The 21,346-nt window shown below is 37.0% G+C and overlaps 1 protein-coding gene across 6 annotated transcripts; it reads right to left on the reverse strand.

Moving 5' to 3' along the window:
- Window positions 1-5,296: 5,296 nt before the first annotated feature.
- On the reverse strand, window positions 5,297-21,315 carry RSRC2 (arginine and serine rich coiled-coil 2). Of its 6 annotated transcripts, XM_027566914.1 has the most exons (11): window positions 21,159-21,300; window positions 17,284-17,440; window positions 16,187-16,230; window positions 15,313-15,390; window positions 13,569-13,781; window positions 12,896-13,099; window positions 11,753-11,875; window positions 9,301-9,380; window positions 7,766-7,995; window positions 7,331-7,420; window positions 5,297-6,281 (listed from the first exon to the last, which is right to left on the reverse strand). In XM_027566914.1, the coding sequence occupies exons 4-11, from the start codon at window positions 15,318-15,320 to the stop codon at window positions 6,102-6,104; spliced, it is 1,128 nt and encodes a 375-aa protein (XP_027422715.1). In that variant the 5' UTR covers window positions 15,321-15,390; window positions 16,187-16,230; window positions 17,284-17,440; window positions 21,159-21,300; the 3' UTR covers window positions 5,297-6,101. The 6 variants fall into 6 exon arrangements, with proteins under 6 accessions (XP_027422715.1, XP_027422710.1, XP_027422711.1 ...); XM_027566909.1 differs by lacking the exon at window positions 15,313-15,390 and having other exon boundaries at window positions 7,766-7,998; window positions 13,569-13,759; window positions 21,159-21,315; XM_027566910.1 differs by lacking the exon at window positions 15,313-15,390 and having other exon boundaries at window positions 13,569-13,759; window positions 21,159-21,301.
- Window positions 21,316-21,346: the final 31 nt, after the last annotated feature.

The raw sequence follows: 21,346 nt of genomic DNA on the forward strand, positions 1-21,346 counted from the left end.
CCTCAAAAGCAGGAAAAAAAAAAAAAAAATCAGAGCACGATGCATGGCTTGACACAGATTCTGGTGTTCGTGCCAAACAGCAATAAAGAACTCCAGTTTTGCCACAGACTACCTTTTTTGTTCTTGGAGAAGGTACTTCAGTTGATTGGACTTGTTTCACTTTTTCATAAAAAGCTAGCTTGATTTTAGATTATTTTAGATTTGTCGCTAGAAGCTTTTGGTGGTATCTCTCCTTCAATCAACCCACTCCAGTACTCTTGCCTGGAAAATCCCATGGACGGAGGAGCCTGGTAGACTGCAGTCCATGGGGTCGCTAAGAGTCGGACACAACTGAGCGGCTTCACTTTCGCTTTTCACTTTCATGCATTGGAGAAGGAAATGGCAACCCACTCCAGTGTTCTTGCCTGGAGAATTCCAGGGACGGGGGAGCCTGGTGGGCTGCCGTCTATGGGGTCGCACAGAGTCGGACACGACAGAAGCGACTTTGCAGCAGCAGCAGCAGCACTCATTCATTCAACATTTATTTACCGAGTTCCGTGTGCCAGGCACTGTTCTAGGAGCTGAGGATGCAAGAGGGAGCGAAATAGAGACGGCCCTGCTTTCATAGAGGGTGCAGTCTAGCAAAAGAAACAAAAGTGAAAGTCGCCAAGTAGTGTCCAACTTTGGGACCCCACGGACTGTAGCCTGCCAGGCTCCTCTGTCCATGGAATTCTCCCGGCCAGAATACTGAAGTGGATAGCATTCTCTTCTCCAGGGGATCTCCCAACCCAGGGTTTGAACCCAGGCCTCTCACATTGCGAGCCAAGTCTTTACCAACTGAGTCACCAGGGAATCCCAAGAATACTGGAGTGGGTAGCCTATCCCTTCTCCAGGGGATTTTCTGGACCCAGGAATCGAACTGGGGTCTCCTGCATTGCAGGCAGATTCTTTACCAGCTGAGCTACCAGGGAAGCCCAAGTTCAGTTCAGTAGCTCAGCTGTGTCTGACTCTTTGCAACCCCATGGACTGCAGCACACCAGGCCTCCCTGTCCATCACCAACTTCTGGAGTTTACTCAAACTCATGTCCGTTGAGTCGGTGATGCCATCCAACCATCTCATCCTCTGTCATCCCCTTCTCCTCCCGCCTTCAATCTTTCCCAGCATCAGGGTCTTTTCCAGTGAGTCAGCTCTTCGCATCAGGTGGCCAGAGTATTGGAGTTTCAGCTTCAACATCAGTCCTTCCAATGATTATTCAGGACTGATTTCCTTTAGGATGGATTTGTTGGACTCCTTGTTGTCCAAGGGACTCTCAAGAGTCTTCTCCAACACCACAGTTCAAAAGCATCAATTCTTCATGGCTCAGCTTTCTTTATGGTCCAACTCTCACATCCATACATAACTACCGAAAAAACCAAAGCCTTGACTAGACGGACATTTGTTGACAAAGTAATGTCTCTGCTTTTTACTATGCTGTCTAGGTTGGTCATAACTTTTCTTCCAATAGGCGTCTTTTAATTTCATGGCTGCAGTCACCATCTACAGTGATTTTGGAGCCCCCAAAATAAAGTCTGTCACTGTTTCCATATCTATTTGCCATGAAGTGAAGGGACCAGATGCCATGATCTTCGTTTTCTGAATGTTGAGCTTTAAGCCAACTTTTTCACTCTCCACTTTCATCAAAAGGCTTTTTAGTTCCTCTTCACTTTCTGCCATAAGGGTGGTGTCATCTGCATATCTGAGGTGATTGATATTTCTCCTGGCAATCTTGATTCCAGCTTGTGTTTCTTCCAGTCCAGCATTTCTCATGATGTACTCTGCATAGAAGTTAAGTAAACAGGGTGACTATATACAGCCTTGACGAACTCCTTTTCCTATTTGGAACCAGTCTGTTGTTCCATGTCCAGTTCTAACTGTTGCTTCCTGACCTGCATACAGATTTCTCAAGAGGCAGGTCAGGTGGTCTGGTATTCCCATCTTTTCAAGGATTTTCCACAGTTTGTAGTGATGCACACAGTCAAAGGCTTTGGCATAGTCAATAAAGCAGAAATAGATGTTTTTCTGGAACTCTCTTGCTTTTTCGATGATCAGCAGTTGTTGGCAATTTGATCTCTGGTTCCTTTTGGGAAGCCCAAAAGAAACAAAAAGTAAACGTAAATGTTCCTGATCTTGGGTCAAAATGGATGTTGATGGGAATTCATTGTATTAAGAAATAAATATGCGTAATAAAAACATAGGAAATTATTGATATGTAACAAATTTAAGATTTCTGTAGGAGTCTAAATTGAGGAATTGAGGTTTGAACTGAATTATGAAATGTTAAGAGGGCAAAGTTGGTGGTGAGCATGGGCGATGGTATTAAGAGTCTTAGGCTGGGACTTCCCTGGTGGTACAGTGGAAAAGAATCTGCCTGCCAGTGTAGGGGACACAGGTTTGATCCCTGGTCTATAAAGATTTCATATGCCTCAGAGCAACTGAGCCCGCGTGCCACAACTACTGATTGGCTCTGGAGCCCTTACGCCACAACTACTGAAGCCTGCTCACCCTAGAGCTTATCTCTGCAATGAGAAGCCACCACCTGAGAAACCAGTGCACCACAATGAAAAGTAGCCCCCACTCTCTGCAACTAGAGAAAGCTTGCACAGCAATGAAGGCCGAGTACAACCAAAAATAGGTAAATGAGTATTAGGCTGAAGAAGTGGAGTCTTAGGCAGAGTGGAGCAAAATGTGGCTGGAACATTAGGCAAATACTCACAGACCACAGTAGGGATATTCTTTCCACTCCTAGAATTGGGAAGTCATTTCAACATTTTAAACAAGTGGTGTATCCATGACCCACAAATTTTCATTGTGATAAGATGATCCTGTTTCCATGATTGGAAGAGGATTGGCATGGAGCAGTAACAACATTCTGATTGTAGTAGACAGATTGATATTTTGCAATAAAATAACAAATGTTTGCTTGGATTAGGGTAGTGTCAACAGTAACGTAAAGTTGATATTCAAATAGAGGATATTTAAGCGGCTTCCCTAGTGGCTCAGTGGTAAAGAATCTGCCTGCAATGCAGGAGACTGGGTTCGATCCCTGGGTCAGGAAGATCCCCTGGAAGAGTATTCTTGCCTATAGAATCCCATGGACAGAGGAGCCTGGCAGGCTGCAGTCTTTAGGGTCACACAGACTGGAATGACTAAGCAGCAGCAGAGGATATTTATAAGATAAAGTAACAGAGATAACTGAAGGGTTGTATAAGGAGAATGAGAGACGAGTGAATTAATTGCCCAGATTCTGACTTAAGAAACCGGCTGAATGACTGCTTGAAATAGAGAAAAATTGATGTTGACTATGTTTGGGAGTAAAGAGCGAGTTCCATTTTCGCTATGTGGTACCTTGAGTTAATTTTATCCTTAGAGGTAAGAAACTATTAATAAACTAGTGGAAGAAATTCTTGAAGCACTGGTGTATTAGTATATTGAAGGTAGAATTTTAGGCCCCAGTGGAGGCATGTATTAATCAGGTATTTGGGACTAAACTCCAGAAAGAGGTCTGAACTAAAGATTAGCATTTGGTTCAAATTTTTATGCAAAGTCAATACAAGGATGATAGGAGAATGAGACTGCATAATGTAGAATGGGAAGTCTGGGACTGAGTCCTAGAGGGCTGGGATTGAGAAGGATGAGACAACTGCAGAAATTGATGAATGGCCAATGGGAGAACTTGGAGAGGGCTCCAGGGAAATTACGTATTCTTAAAATCATCTTTTGGCCTATGAAATGTAACTTGGAATGATAACACTATTTGTTTCTACCTCCTTCTACCAACCTACTACTTAAAATGGAATTTACATTAAAAAAGAAACTGGGAGTATTTACATTATTTCTAATTTAAATCACAATCATAACCCAAATTGGAACCCTCATCTTTAAATTTACTTACCCTGCAAGCCAACTGCATTTACATAGTTTATCAGACCTTGCTTCCAACAGTGTGGTCTTATCTTCCTGCCTGCCTAGCTACCATGTCTTTACAGAACCTACTGGACAACTTATGTTCCTGTTGCATACAAAAGTAAAGCCAACATCCATCAGAAAGTACCAGGCTTTGAAAAAGAAAGCAGAGTAGTAGCCAGGAAAAAGGGGAAACAAAGTTTAAGCACATAAAAACTATGGAGTGAAAAAAAAAAAAAACTATGGAGTGTTATCTTCCTATGAAGTCATTTCCAACTGAGCCAAGCAGTTAACTGTCCCTTGCCTCCAGGACTCCAGTAATTGTTTCCTAAAGTTTAATCATGCAAATTACAATAATCTATATGCCTCCCTCTAAATTTATTGTCCAGGACAGTTGCCCCTTGGCTGTATGTGGCTATTAATAGTCCAAGTCACTCGGTCATGTCCTACTCCTTGTGACCCAGTGGACTATAGCCCACCAGGCTCCTCTGGGATTTTCCGGGCAAGAATACTGGAGTGGGTTGCCATTTCCTCCTCCAAGGGATCTTCGGATCAAATCCAGGTCTCCCGCATTGTGGGCAGGCTCTTTACCATTTGAGCTACAAGGGAAGCCCAAAACGGGGTTTTCACCACTGGACCACCGGGGAAGCCCCTACTGTTTATAAATGTAGCTAGTCCCAACTGGGTTAAAATACAAAACAGCCACTGGATTTCAAAAATAAACATGAAAATAACAAATGAAACCTCAATTAAAAGTACGTATTACCTATTCAATTATTTAGACATTATACTAAATGAATCAAAATTAGCTCCCTGTTTAAAACTGGCTACAAAAATTCTTAGAATGGACTGTTATTCATAATTTATGGCCAGCACCTAAAATACCAGAGAAAAATACAGGAAGTTTAATGTGTGCTCTCCATAACCACACTGCATTACAAGCCCACAGACTTTAACAAAACAGATTTCAGAAGGTACAGCTCAACAGCAAATGTGAATCTGGGATGACTTCCAAAATGAAAAACCAGTGTTTCTTTCCCCAGAAACTTAACTTTGTCACTTAAGAGGCATCTCTCCCTAGACTTACTGTGCTCTGGGAAAACTAAACATTTATCAGAATGCATTAAGTAGTCTTCCCTTGTTCTACTGTGCTGCTACATTGTGGAGATGTTTTTCAAAGGACTTTTCCAGGGAAAGCTAAAAATTATGAATTTAATAGAAGTAAATGAAGTACAAGTTCTGTAGTCCCCTCCTGCAAATCTATGCCCTAAATTTATTCAATTTAGTGACAAAGTAGATGGTTGTCTCTTTTAGCACTTCAGTCTATGATAGAAGAATTCTAAATGGATAATGAGGAAAGGGCATACAAAGAACTTGTTATAAGGCACTTTATTAAAATAAAAGTGCTTACATCCCTTTAATGTATTAATCTATTTCCTGAATAACATATGGAATATTAACAAATACTGTACACCAATTCTGTCCCTTATAATAGTAGGAAAACAGTATTACTTTAGTAAGTTTTTTCACTGCTCCCAACTTCCTTTTTACATTTTTGCTCACCATGGTATTGCCTATAGCGTAGTTGTTCTTAAAAAAAGAAAAAAAGAAAGAAATTTCCAGCCAGTGTCTTCTAACAGAAATTGCAAAATGCCATAGAAACCATAAAACAAATTCAAATAAGAATTCCAGGTAACTTAAATTAACACCAGTCTTGAGAAAAACCAATTTTATTATCATTACCACCCAGCTTTATTTGTGCTGGATTATGTACCAAATGGCCAGATCTTCTAAAGAACATCTACATAACATTTCTTTCATGTTTCAAGAGATGAAAATAACTGTACAAGGTTAAGTACAAAAAGTACACAAGACAGCGGACACCAAAAATTCATGTATGAGATATTTATCCCACCTGCAGCTTTTATATATTTGAAAAGTAGAATTCATGAACTAAAAAATATTGTCCTTCTATAGTCCTGTCAAGTTTAATGGAAGTGGGTTTAACCTGATTACAACACTAACACCAGTATCACTGATCTGATATTTACAAAAAAATCATATTTTTCAATAAATTAAAGTCAATGCAACGCCCATGCACGCTAGAATGCCAGCTGTTCGGTGATCAAGGACCTGGCATCAGAACCAGTCTGTAAGAGTCCCCAGTATAGTGTGGTCTTCAAACCGTGTCCATTCCTCGCATTGATGAGGTGAACCCCAAACCCATTCCTCTCTGTGTGTGGGTTTGTGATCTTGCCATTTCATACTGAGCATCTAGATTTCTAAATACTTCTTCCTGCTGTTTCAGTGTCTTATAACTTTCTTCATCAACAGAGCTACATCCAGCTTCATCTTCACTCTAAGCAACAGATACAAAAATATACTATTAAGATGAATTCACCTAGACTAGCAAGTACTTCTCTCACTTAAAAGTCCTGGTAGATCATATTTTTGCAGTATATATTTGATCTCACTTAGCTTCAATTCGTCATTCAAGGCAATGTTCCTTCTTGGTACTGGGATAGAAGATGTTAACAAAAATCAACTTCATTCAGTGGGAATGAGAAAGAACATTTAGAACATGAAAAACTATGTAAATAAATGTCTAGAAGAAAATGGGGATCAAGTTTCATCTTTTCAATGAAAAACCAACTCCCTTAGTACTGACCAATATTTGAACATTTGTGGACATTATCAGGTTACTGTATAAAACCTAAGACTGTATTTGTTTATCTATACATTACTCAACAAAAAAACACAACCTTCTACATCTCCTTTAAAGGAGATGGTCCACTGGTTGGGAAGCTGCCTTCCAACAGTGGACGCAGGTTCCATTCCTTGTCAGGAAACTAAGATACCACATGCCATGGGGCAATTAAGTCCATAAAAAAGACCCTGCATGCTACAACTAAGACATGATGCAGCCAAAAATAATAATATTAAAAAAAACTTTCTTGAAAAAAAAATAAAGGTCTGATGACAATTAAATCTTAACAAATACTCTATCAACAAATATCAAATTTAACAACCTCTATTGTCAGCTAGTGATAATTTATTGGTCTAGTGTGTTTCATTTATGTTCTATTCTCAAAATTAACCTAGAAAACATAAATAAAAATGCACTAGATGTATAGCAAAGGGAACTATGCTTAATGTTATGTGGCAGCCTAATGGAAAGGGAAGGGGAGAATGAATACATGTGTATGTATGGCTCAGTTCCTTTGGTGCTCATCTGAAATTATCACAACATTCTTAATCAACTATACTCCAATATAAAATTTAAAAAAAAAGGCATTAGAAAGTATCCAGAGATGGCATATCACTAAAATAACACTGAGAACCAATGTTACCCTAAAGATATAAATTTACATGAGTTTTAATACAAAGTGTGCAAAATGTGTAACTCACCTTAATACCCATTAATTTCCTAAATTTGACATTTTGGTCCTTGTTTCCAAAATTCAATTTCTCCCATATTTCAGCAGATTGGGATTTGTCCTGTTAAGAAACAATGCACTTTTAAGACATGTAAAATTTAAATATCTTTTATTAGGATACTCAAATTTTCCATAATACAGCCTAAGTAAAAAAACCATTAATGACATTCTATCAATGGAGTTGGTAATTGTCTTATATAAAACATAAAAACTAAGGAACTCTTTCCCTTTAATAAATATGTGGGCATACTGGTTTTCTCTGAAAGTCTGACTTAGATCATGCATTTTTTCCCCCCAGTATTAATAATAGTAGCAAGAAAGAGAAACCCAAACTAAATTATTCCAATCCAAATGAATTTTTCTAACTTAGAAATCAAGAACAAAACAGGGGAATAAGAAAACTTACTCCTTCTTTCTTGCCTTGCCATAGCATTTTCCTTTTTTTCTCTTGTTCAGCAAATTTCATTGGATTCACAGCTGCTGGGTTGTAATAGCTAGGTACAGCTATTCCGGTCTCTGCCAAAGCTTTCGCCTGCAAGGCTGCCATCTGAGCTGCCATAGCTATCTGAGGAGTTACTTGTGTTCCTGACGCCAAGAGGGCAGCAACATTGAGAACAGAACCTCCAGTAGCGGCAGCTGCTGATGAGGAAGCAAGTATGGATTTTAATGAAAACAAGCATCTTAATTTACAGTAACATATTATTTATATGCAAGAGCTACTAAGGTGCAAAAGGCAGAGTATTTTCACCAAATATAAAAAAATGACTTGAGTGTTAAGCTTATAAAGCAATAATATTCTAGCAAACACTTAATGTATTCATCAATAGACATTGCTGTATGTAATTCCTTGTATGAACTAAAACTTCATTTTCTTCTCTGAGGATAAAGAGAATTCTGTAAACATGAAAAAGGTGTACGATTTCAATGGAAATGAACTATGGTGACTGTAGCTAAACTTTTAATAACTTTCATTTGAATGGTTCTTGATAGGTCACAATATGATTTCACTATATCATTTGAAACTCATATGAAATATTTAAAACTATTAAACAGGTTGTTGTTGAGTTGTTAAATTGTGTTTGACCCTTTGTGACCCCGTGGACTATAGCCTGCCAAGCTCCTCTGTTTATGAGATTTTCCAGGCAAGAAGACTGGAGTGGGTTGCCATTTCCTTCTCCAGGGGATCTTCTCGATCCAAGGATCAAACCCACATTTCCTGCACTAGCAGGTGGATTCTTATCACTGCGCTACCTGGGAAACCCAAACAGGTTATTACACTCACTTAACAGATAGATACCTGGCCCAAAATAAAAAGTATCAGGTCTGGTACTTCTACCTTCCAAATAACATTTCATACAAGCTCTCTTTGATCACCCTTAAGACATCCACAGGCAGTGCATTTATGTCATATATAAAAGCTTGGATTCCTTAAGCAGTGATGGCTAACATGCTACGTGAACAATAGTAGTCACTATTCACTTGTCAAAATTATCTACACTGACCAAGTCAGAAATACAGCACAAAAAAAGTTTTATGAGGTAGAAAATTAAAATAACATGTTTAGGACTTCCTCGTGTTACAGAGAATAGAAACCTGCCTGCCAACGTAGGGCAAATGGGTTCAATTTCTGGTCAAAGGAGATTCCACATGCTGTGGAGCAACTAAAGCTCGTGAACCACAACTAGTGAGCCTGTGTGCTGCCACTAATAAAGACTGTGCACCTGGAGCATGTGCTCTGTAACAAGAGAAGCCACCACAACGGGAAGCCTGAGCACCGCAACCAGACAAAGCCTGTGCACAGCAACGAAGACCCAGTGCAACCAAAAATGATTAAAAAAAAAAAAGCTAAACACACACAAACAACAAACAAAAATAACACGTTCACAAGTCAGTAATGGTTTTTAAAATGCCGTACATCCATAATAAAGAAGAAAGATTTACCTGCAGCTATTTCCTGTTGTTTTTGTTTTTCAACCATTTCCTTTTCTCTCTGTTCTTGTAATTTCTTTGCCCTTTCCAACCTGTCAAAGACAATTTAATAAAAAATAACAACATACAGCCAACATTTATCTTTATATGTATACATGTGTAGGCACAAAACACTATATAGAATTTTAAATAAATTTAGTATTTTCCACAAACTGACATCTGCATGTGAGAAAAAAAGCAATCATTCTTAAGCTGGTATCACAGTCACAATCCAATGTTATTTCAATACTGGTTTTAAACATTTTTAAATTTACTGAATAGCCAACAACTCTAACTGCTTTTATGTATAGTTCCCAGAGAACAGTTAAAATGGTTAAGAGATAAAAATTATTCAGTCTTCATCAGTGCTGGTTACAGGAGAAGGATAAAATTTAACCTTGCAAATTTGAAACACTGAAAAAATATATCCGAGTAAATTTTAGGTTATGTTCAATAATTTACAGAATTACCTAAAAGCTTCTTAAGTGAGGCTGATTGGGAGTAAGGCCAATCAAAACATGCAGATGATATTTATATTTAAATAGACTTTATTGTCTCTAAATTAAAGGAAATTAAAAAGGCAAAAATAAAATTTCTAAAAGGGCAAGCAAACCCTTCCTATAATCTAATAAAACAGGGGAAAAAACTATTAGAAAATTATTTTTAGGAGATGAAGAAATTAGTAAAGGAATTGGAAACATGAAACACAAACTCATCCCTAAGCAAAATAAAAACAAATTCTGGTTCACACTAAATTCACTAATGAATACACATACTAAACAAAATGTGCTGTCAAGTCAGCACCTGCTATATTACAAATCTTAAGTAATGTTATCTTCATAATGAGTTCCTGAAAGAGAAACCCCTTTTCTTCTCTGAAGACTCCTTGATTTACCAATCATAAGTTAAACACTGTCCCCTCCCTCCTTTTAACATGGTATAAAGAGGCAAGGATTGGGGAAAGTTTTTTGGGGGAGGGGAGCAGTGGGCAGGATGGGTAAAATATAGTGGTAGAAAACTGGCATTCCCTTTTTAACAATTACTGAAATTTACATAAAAGGAATATAGCAATCTTGCACACATAAAGGAAAGGCATGTAGTAAAGCCTCGAACTTGTCCTTGGAAACAAAAGTTTCTGATTAGAATTAATGTTAAAATATAGATTTATAAATACTTAAAAATATTTCAAACGTAGTTTTAGAATTCTGTTATTCAAAAACAAAAACAAAAAGTCTACGTACTGTAGTTTAACAACAAATAACCACCCTTCAAATTTCAAGGTAGCCAAAGAATAATTTGGTATTCTGAAATTAGAGCATTTCATGTATTGTCATCTGAAAATCACTCAGGAGACTAAGTCAGTTTTAGAGGCTAGTCACAAACTCAACTTTAATAAAATCAAAAAATAAAACACAAAAAAATTCATGATCAAAGTTAATGAACTATTCTTCATACATTAGTTCAGATATTGTGGAAAATTATTTCCTAACTCCGTTGATTTTAGTTTCAGGAAGAAAGTGTTTGACAACTTTTTGTTTGCATATTTTAAATGGCCATTGCAGGTTTGGAATCAACACCATTCACTAAGGTGAATGGAATGAGGAAGGGGTGAGCTCACACCTTTGCTGCTGCTGTTCAGCTGGAGTTTCTGCCAGGCTGGGTTCGCAGGGCAGCAGCCCATCAGGTTACATTGTGATAACTGTATTTTTGTAATGAAAAAAAAAATACAAACTCAATTTCATAGAGAAAAAAAATCAAAATCGAAAGATTTAGTTTTCAGAATATGGGAAAACCTGCAAACAAGGGCTTGTATTTTACTTTACTTCTTGCCTCTATCAGGTAGTTCAGTCAATGGTTTCGCAGATTTAGTTAGATAGCCCTGTTGTTTGTTGTGTGGTCCCACAGTCACCCATCTTTGAAATATTATAAAACTTAAAAATACAGTGATCTTTCTACGGTATTAGCAGTAAAAATTTTAAGATCAAATGAAGTGGTTCATTATTTGGCACCTTCAAAATAAGAAAATTACTGACAGAATTCTACTTATTGTTTCTGAGACTGTGTTCTTAGGAACAAAGAAAGTAATGACAAAGCAGTTTTAGAGACAAAATGGACAGAGTTCTTAGATCAGATTTAGGGTTTTTAAAAACGTTTCCAATTGCAAACTGAAAATATTTATAAGTCTAGATTGGAGAAAAATGAATGAATTAATCGTGGAAGAGAAAAAGAGCAACTGCTGCAAAGTACCTTTTCCAGAATTAACAAACCACTTACATAGCTCTGTATCACAAAGCACCAAGTAGTCATGGCTACATTTAGTTGTTTGAATTCTTCTGACTGAAAGCATTCATTTGCCCTACACAATTGAGTATCCATTTCAAGATGAAAAGGAGAAAAAAAATCCATCAAACAAAAATATACACACCTCCGAGCTAAAGCTTCTTGTGCATCCATTGCTGTGTTTCTGCCTCTAAAGGGAGGTGGACTAGGAGTTCGGCTTAAACTTCTGCTAAATCTTCTTGGTTTTTCAATTCTCTTCTTCCTATCTCTTTAATAAGTCATATTTTACATGTCAGTATGGCCAAGTAATACTTTACTAAGTCAAAATCACAGTTACATAGTTCAAACTGTGTAAGACTAGTTTTCCATAAATTCAATGTAAGCACTCCTTTTTCAGATGACATTTAGGTTGTTTCCAATTTCTTGCTATTATGCCCAATGTTGCAAAAGTTAAAAGATATGTACATTAGTAATTTTACACGTGTAGGTCAATATATGTGCTTCCCTGGTGGCTCTGCAGTCGAGAATAGGCCTGCCAATGTAGGAGACACAGGTTTGAGCCCTGGGTCAGGAAGATCCCCTGGAGAAGGAAACAGCAACCCACTCCAGTATTCTTGCTTGCAAAATCCCATGGACAGAAGATCTTGGCAGGCTATAGTCCATGAGGTAGCAAAACAGTGGGACACGACTTAGCCACTAAACAGCAAGGTCAGTATGTAGAATAAATTTCTAGTAGTGGAATCAATAGGTTAATCATACAAGTGACAAACCCAAGTTCTTATAATAAGTTTAAGTGCACTTATACCCATATTTCAGCCTTTTATAGGCTGTTTGACTTAAGAAGCAATAAATTAACAAAGAAGCTTCCCCACTAACTTTATACCAGTACCTGTGAATACAGATATAATATACTATTAGTCCATGGGATCGCAAAGAGTCAAATACGTGTGGCCTAACTGAACACTATTAATAACTGCTTTGTAGGGAATAAACCTATTCTTTGAATACTTGAAGTGATCTTTATTGAACTTCCAGTTTCAACAAATTGAAGCCTCCTTCCAATCAAGACAAGTTTGAACTAATAAGCTCATCTTTTGAATATCTGAGAAAATAAACCAGTATGGTGGACAGAGCCCATGTACTGACTTTGCTTCTCGGACCAGGTCCTAGCTTTACCATTTAAGAAGAGTATGATACTGAACTTCTTGGGCAAGTTACTTAACCTCTCTAAGTCTGACCTATCAGACCCTGTTCCTATCTGAGTTTATTCAAGATGATAAGTACCTACCGACTTCTACTCCTTGTCCTACTCCTGCTTCTACTCCTATGCCTGTGTCTTGATCTTGAGCGGGAACGAGATCGGATCCGACGTTTTCTTTCCCTGCTTCTGGATCGTGATTTCTTCCTCTCTCTGCTTCTGGATCTTGACTTCTTCCTATCCCTACTCCTGGATCTTGACTTCTTCCGCTCTCTGCTTCTACTACGATGACGCCTAAAATTAAAGCACACAAATTTTCAGTTATTTAAGAGTTCTGTGTTCAATTATAAACATTATGAATTATCTGCAGCATATGCAGCCAATACTCCTGTGTTGTATAACTGAAGTTTTTTAATGAAAGGAGTTACACAAAAAATAGACCTTTGTTCTTATTTGATGATGCTTCCTAGAGAATAACGTGATAATGTCAAAAATGGAATGTTTCCTACCCCAATTTAAGATTTAGTTTAATAGTTAGCAGCAAACAAATCCTATACCAGCAATGTAAGAGGACTGTTATATGGGCAAACTATATATAGTTTTCAGCAATATTTTTTTTTTCCACTGTAAAAGACAGACAAATCAAAAAGTTAAAAATTCCAAATATTCTAACCAAGATTTTGTTGCATTGCTCTGTTAATGTAAACTTTTTATGTAATTTAGAAGTTCTGTAGAAGGCATTAACTTAGGAAAAACTACTTACCTTTCACGAGACCTAGACCTTGAGTGACTTCTGCCTCTTGATGATTTTCTTTCTTTGCGTTTGTGTCTGTCCTCACCATTTTCAGATGAATTCAGCCGCTCTCTTCCTTTATCAGAAGAATGTTCTTTGTCATTATGTTCCTCAGACTTGTGTTTCTTAGACGACTTATCTTTGGATTCATGTCTTCTTGCCTGTTTTAAGAAGAAGTTGGTTCTTTCAGGAAAATAGTGCAACAAAGAGAGTTAGTATGGGTATCAGAAGCAAAAATGTTGTGATGCAACATTAGTAACCTTAGGAGTGTGTGGCAAATTTAAAAAAGATCTAGTTTCACATCACCCAAATGTTGCAAATATATACTAATTTTACTTTTTCCTTATACACCCCCCAAATGCAGTTTTTACCCCAGAATATTTTCAATATCACAATTAAAACAATGACTTTCAATGTTAAAATAATATAAACCATTATTTCAGAAAAACAGAAATCCCTCTTGTTTCTTTTATCTAAAAGGGAAGTACACATGTATCAAATTTTTTTCAAATTTCCAACAAACCTTTTAGAGAAACAGACCATATATATATATATATAAACACAACAACTTCTAAATCCAGAGTACATAGTAAGTTAACAATAGTGAAGATAAGGACACAGAAATGCAGCAGAAAATGCATTTCCAATTAGGCAGTTAAGTAAAATTAATCTAAGTATTAATATTTTCTGCAATTTCAAATTACTTTACGCAGAGTTAAGTGTCCTTTTTATATAGCTATACTGCCACATCCTTTCTTAAAGACGGCTCTTGATTTTTCTCCCAATGTCTACACTGTGAAGCAATCACTTTTCATCTTGCAATATCCCAACAGGCTTGGAGTTCTATTACATTTCATGTACCTAGGGTAGAAAATGGCAACCATATCTTTTAATTTTTATGAAATCAAACTAGGTATAACACAATTAATCCCTATACCATTATATAATACATACTTCCCCCATATTCTGAAGAATTATAAAAACTGAGGCTTTTCCTTTCACAACATATGCATTCAGAGACTGGGCTAAATCAATTGTATGATCAAGTCTCCATCCTACACTCACTGAATTACAAAGTGCTAAATGTTAGATTCCCCCACATTAGGATTTGTTAGATCCATCCTATAGCTAAAGCTTACAATCCTGGACATTTCAGAATCACAATTTTAAAGCTAGAAGGAAACTCAGATCCTCAATTCCCCTTACTTTATATAAGACTAAGACCTCAAGTCACAAAGCTACGTATTAGGAGAGTTGAAACCAGACCCCATATTTGATGCCCAGACTACGAGAGGACAGTTAGCTCATAGGTTCCAAACTAGACCTTAGCATATTTCCAAGATTAACTTTTCTTAAAAACAAAAAACTCAGTCAAACATTTTGGAACATGCACGATGATACATTTGAAAAGGGTCATAGTAGGTAATTCATTATTTTGCAGAAAAATGAGAGACCTGGAGACACAGCTAAAGTTTAGTTTCAATGCCAGTTCTCTGTATGAGCTTATAAAACACTATTTTCTTGATTTTGCCATATGGCGGCAAAGTGGAAAAGCTTTAAGTGGTTAAGCTTGCAAAAGTTTTAGAGTTTATTTTAAACCAGTTTTCCAAACATAACATTACTATTATTTTAAAAAGAAAAAAAACCATTTAAAACCCTTAACTGATTTAAGATATACTTAAGGGAAATAGGAGTTTGAATGACTAATAGTTACCTTATCATGAAGTAGGCTTATTATTTTGCTATCTGAGTCTGCAGCGTCTTCAGTTCAGTCTCTTCGCGCATTAGCACGCTGAGTATGATTTATTATAGAAATGTTATCATGTGAGCTAAACAAAATAGTCATTTTCACAAAAACTCTCCTAAATTAAAAATGTAACAGAGCTTCCATTAGGGGAAGAGGTGAAGTCCCTGCCCACATTTGTTTAAGGAGTCCCTTGCCCAGCCCCCAGGAGACTCTCCTCCCTTTTGGCTTCTACTTCTGCTCTTCCTTTGTTGGCTCATTCCTTGTCTTCTCAGGTGGGCAAGTTATCTCTTCTGCAATACAGCTGCTGTCTGTATCCTCAAGTTTTGCTGTCACTGCCACCTTTCCAGCTGTCCCTCACTGACGCTTTTATTTCAAAATTCAGTATTACTATTAGGGAACTAGTTTACTAATGAAAAGGACTCTTGTTACCTTCCACAAAGAAAAAGTAGCCCATAGATATCCAGAGTACTGCTACTTAAGAATGATTGCTATTTAAAAATCCTGAGCAGTCGTAAGGCATAAGGAGACTCGGGACCTCAGATTAATGGAAGCTCTGTGCAACAGGCCTAAAAAACCAATTATATTCTTCATATGAAATTTTTATGGTGAATATTTTCACAACATAACATATTAATAGTTTCTGAATGAACTTTTCATATAAACAACTATCTTCTTGAAAAAAACGATGAATCCAAATCATGCTTATTTTATAACTCAATTAAACCTTTTAAATTTCAAGTTTTGGTACTTACCTTGACAATATCATATATTCACACAAACATTTCTACCAAATACTTTACAAGTATTTTAAAGTGCCTATTCACTACAAAGTGTTAATTACCTCTTTGCTTCTGCTCCGGCTCCTGTGTTTTCTTCCTTCATTATCTGTGAACACACAAAAATTCACTATAAATAAACATATAAAGACATCTCAAACATAAATTCCAAAACTCACACAAAGAACGTTTCTGTCCATTTGCCTAACTAAAGAATTTATTAAATATTTACTAGTCAAGTAAAGCCTCTAAAGCCTATTTTTTATGGCAGGGGTGGGATATTTGAAACAAGCAATCTGAGTAAACCAGAATATAATCAAGTAAGTAAGTAAAGGAAGTTCCACAAAAAGTCCATGTTCTATGACACATGACCAAACAGAAACTTTTAGGTAGCCACAGATTCTTAGTATTTTACAAAACATTCTGTCCAGTCCATCTTGTTTCCTATTACACAGCAAGTCAAAAGGACAGAAGACTTCCTTTAAAAAGTAGTTGTGATGATACTGCACAGTTTCCAATATATAGATAAAAAATCACACTTAAAACCATTTTGTAGATGATTATCTGTGGGTACAAAAGATATATAACTAGATCCCGGGTCTTAAAACTTTTATTAAACTCATTTCTATTCTACTTCTCATTTAAGTACCTCATTAAGTATTGATTCATTAGCAATACAGCATGCTTTCTATGCCACATCAGTCTAGTTTTTAAAAAAAGAAGTTAAAGACCATTTCAAAACACAACTCTTGCTTTCAGAAATAATCTAACATTAAGTTAAAAAGAAAATCAAGGTTAAAAATATTCTTGTAACTTATGTCAGAGATGTGAAATAAATTCAGAATACGCCACTGCCCAGACTGCATCTTTCAAAATATTGTTTTGCCTGTGTTAAAACGACAAAATTTAAACCTCTAGGGCTAATATTAATGTGACACAAGTTTAATCATACAGTTTGAAAAATTATGAAACTTCTGTATGTATTAGGACATTTTTAGTCCTCATAATTGAAAATTTCTCCACCAAATTACCAACGCACTTTTCACTATTCATTTCTCAATTCGAAGAACACATATAAACTGTATCAGTAAACTAATATCTTTTACATTTTCACATGGATTATAAAAATGCTGGTAGTGGTATCTTTTCTAGCAATTCTTACCTGACTTTCGTTTTCTTTCTCTTGACCTTGACCGTGATCTTGAATAATGATGTTTTGAGGCTCTAGGAGAAACAGATACATCGGACTGCTCTTTTTTCTTATCTGTATCTGGGGATGTTTTTTCTGGGGCTAGTCCATCTCGTTCTGTGTCACTAGCCTACAAGTTCAAAGAAAAATCTTTGTAAATTCTTAACTGCTTTAAAAATGTTTTCAATTTCTTAAAAGAGAGAGGAGGAAAGAAAGACACTTATCCTTGGGTTTTACACAATTAAAAACAGAAAATCAAGTAACCAGAACAGCTGATTTCCAAGTGGCTAAATATGCTTTGTACTTAGTAAGTCTGAGTAAACTGAAACGACTAACCCAATACCAAACAGACGTATGTAACTGGATGGATTTTTTTTATTCATTGTTTTTACATCTTTCAAAACAACGAGGAAAGGAAAAATAAGGGTCCAAGTATTTCCAATAAATACTTAAGCAGAGAAAAGAGTCCATTTTAGATCTCTGAATTCATTTAGTTGCCTTTACTACATGGGCATAACAAAAAGGCATTTTAAATGAGCTGTGAAAGGTTAAAAAGACTGAGGACTGTGAAATCTTAAAAAGCAGAATGCTTCTAGAATATTATACATGAAAAAAAAAAATTAACTTACCTATCTGAGAACCCAGTATTAATTTCATTAACCCTCTTTAATGAAAGCCCCTTGGCACAGTGCTTCTCCAAGTCTGCCTCTCCTCACATACGGAAAAATTGTTTCTGCTTTAAAGCATTATAAGTTACACAATACAAACTTTAAAAATGGAAAGAAACAGTCAAGTGTACACTCACTCTGAGAGACCTGATTTACCTGAGACAGTAGGGTCCTTCATTTAACTATCAGCTCTTTGTTTCCCAGTTTACAAAAGGGAACATCTTTTTTTTTAAAAAAGGAAACTTCCTGTGCCTTGATCATGACATAGTACTCAGCACAGAGATCAACCAAAAAATGAAGAAACTAATTCCAGTTATTAGTTTTCCATTAACAAATGTATTTCTGTAAGAAATTGATTTAAGTAAGTCATAAGGAGAAACTAGAACCTTAATGTTCTTGAGTCAGATTCTGATAAAAGGCAGGGAAAACAGTTTCAGTATATGTGGAAGGTGGTGACCCATCTGACCAAAGAGGGAATATGAAAGAGTCAATACGCTAATATGCCTGAGGAGCTAATTACTTAGGGCATGAATTGGCAAAGTATGGCCCCTAAAAATGACTTTTACATTTTTAAAAGGGTTGTTAAAACAAGCAAGCAAGAAATGTGACAAGAGACTATCTGTTGTATGTGGTCCACAATGCCTAAATCATTTACCAACTTGCTCTTTACAGAAACAAATTTCAATGGTGAATTACTATACATTTTCAGCAGAAGGAATAATCACATGATAATGAACTTCTTCTCTTAGGAAAATTAGTCCAGAAAACAAACACCAAGTAAACTAAATGGACAGTAATTTAACAAGTGAAGTTTGAGAGGCTGCATTATTTCACCAACTTTTTTCTGAGGGTCAAAAATGAACCCAACTCACTCAAAGCTGGACACTTCAGGAATAAACTAATACATTTAAAGGGAGGGATGTATTTACAGACTGGGTTAGGATAAAAGACATTATGTGTTAAGCGTCTAACAATATTACCAAAAAACAAGAAACAAGTGGAAGCACATAACTACTGGGGAGGCTCATTCGAGCATATTTGCTTCTTTATGTATGGGTCGTATCTAGAGTCAGAAAACTTTTGTGCAGAAAGGCTCTCATCCCTTAGAATCAGACTCAACTTTCATTCCACAGATGGGATTCAGCAATATGAGCTGACTCACCACAGAAGATACTCTATCTGCTGTCTATTAATATATGATACTCTTATCACACAACAAAAGAGGATTCTGATTTTCACACTAATACTGGTTATTTTCTTTTATTCTTGCCCTCATCACTATTCTTAAGGATTGTTTATAACAAGTTTATGATATGTTGGTCAAGTTACACTGAATATAAAATAAAGCAACAGCAAAAACTTCAAGCACTGCTATCTCTTCTCTCAGTGCATGCCACTTTTCTGTCCAACTGAGACAGCATACCTGAAACCACTGGCACATCTCATTCACTTCTAAGACATCATGACTAGTTAAAAATCTTTCCATGGAAATGCCAGCATCTAGCCCAGGTCCTAAGTTTTCAGTCAATGGTTTATTTAACTACATGCTTAACATTAAGGAAGTCCGGCAACAGGGAAGCCCAATGTCCTTGACTTAAAGGAAGGCACTCTGTAATACGGGGTAATAACACATCAAACAGCCATTTTCATCTGTAAAATATATACAACAAGACGCCAACAAAAACCATCGTATCACTAAACAGATGAATAATAGGCGGCCACTTAGACCACCCTAAGCTTTTATGTCCTTTAGGATATTTTACAGTAATTAAGATCTCAATTTAATAAGTTCAGTTCTGTAAATCTTATATGCTAACTGCAAAAATGCCCTTCACTCTAGCATTTGCTCTATTAGAAAAACATCATGGTTTCTTAAAATTTACATCTTTACTCAATGACGCTCAAGACACAATATACCTATGTTTTCGCAGTGCAAAGAGAAGTACATTGGACTTAATACTAGGCTACATCTCCAGGGGATCGTGTCTTTCTATCGAACAAGGCACTGAAGAAACAAATGTTTTCTTAATATCTGAGCTCAGGTAAAACAATATTCTTCCAAGACACTATTTAAACAAAAGAAAACACCAAATCGATTATTTGCACAAATACCAAATAGCCTGCCGACTGTTTGAAACTGGTTCGATTGTTATCAAAAAACCCAGTTCTAAATCAAATCGATTAGGAATGGGGTGACAGGGAGGGGCAGATTAACGATTTCTTATGCCAGATGGAGTACTCTATATGTAATAATCCTATTTATTTTCGAAAGCGAGAAAACAACTTTTTAATCAGTAGAAAAGGATGCAAAATGTTTGCAATTTTCTTTTAACCGGATAAAGTAAAACGAAATATTCCCACAATAATGCGACCCATCTGGACTGGGTATCATATCCAAAGTAGGCTTATTTTACACAAGAGGTAATTGAAAAATTGTAATTTTCATTTAAAATTAAACGGGCCAATGAAGGACTCAAATTTAAAATAACAACGCCAATGATAGGGCTTGATTGTTTCTCAAAGACTTCAAAACGGAGCATCATCAGTCCGAATTCGTAGTTTCAAAGTCTTCTCCTAATTAAATCGAATTTCTACCCCCTTCCAGAAACTCGTTCCCTAGATGCTTACTAAGGAATAAACTAAGGTTTACGCAGACGCCAACACTAATTGAAATTTTGCGATTAGAATTGTCTCATTGAGCGTAGGCAAAATGATCGCTCCTAGACTGCTCTCTTTTCGCGTTCTATCCCTTACAGGTACCGCCTTTCTGACCCAATACTTTTCAGAGACGACCCCTGATCCCTTTTCTCTTTTCCCCAGCCCTCTCCCACTGCGAACATAAATGCCCAAGCCTTAACGAAATTCAATATAACCCACTAACTAGTGAGTAAGCTAAACTGCAGTCAGTCCTGTGAACCAGAAGGAACCAAAAACTGGGAAAGAGACAGGAAAGTTCTGGAAAAAAAAAAAAAAGACACTCCCTGCTGCTCCCCACCCCCAACAACAGCGCCTTATTTCCCCCTCCCTACAGCAGCCAGCCATGATGGCGGGCGCAGAAGAAGGCCAAGGCGCCATTTTGTCCACACACAAGTGCGGACAACAGCCCTGGAAGCCGCTCATCCCTTCTTTGGAGAGTAACAGGAAACTATCCATGATTTTAAACTCAAGTTTGGCACCCACCGCCATAGTCCAGAGTCTTGGCCGCAACGGCGGCGCCTCCACTTGCCACTTTCCACAGTACTGGCCGCTTCGACGCTTCGCCACGGACTGAATCGCTCGCGCAAGAGACCCGGATGGCACAAAGGGGGAAAAGGCCCGGCGCACAGCACAGCTTGCTGGGAGGAAAAGGGGTGGGGATAAGAGTTTCT

Source organism: Bos indicus x Bos taurus, chromosome 17 (assembly GCF_003369695.1).
Source record: "Bos indicus x Bos taurus breed Angus x Brahman F1 hybrid chromosome 17, Bos_hybrid_MaternalHap_v2.0, whole genome shotgun sequence".
In the NCBI taxonomy this organism is placed as follows: domain Eukaryota; kingdom Metazoa; phylum Chordata; class Mammalia; order Artiodactyla; family Bovidae; genus Bos; species Bos indicus x Bos taurus.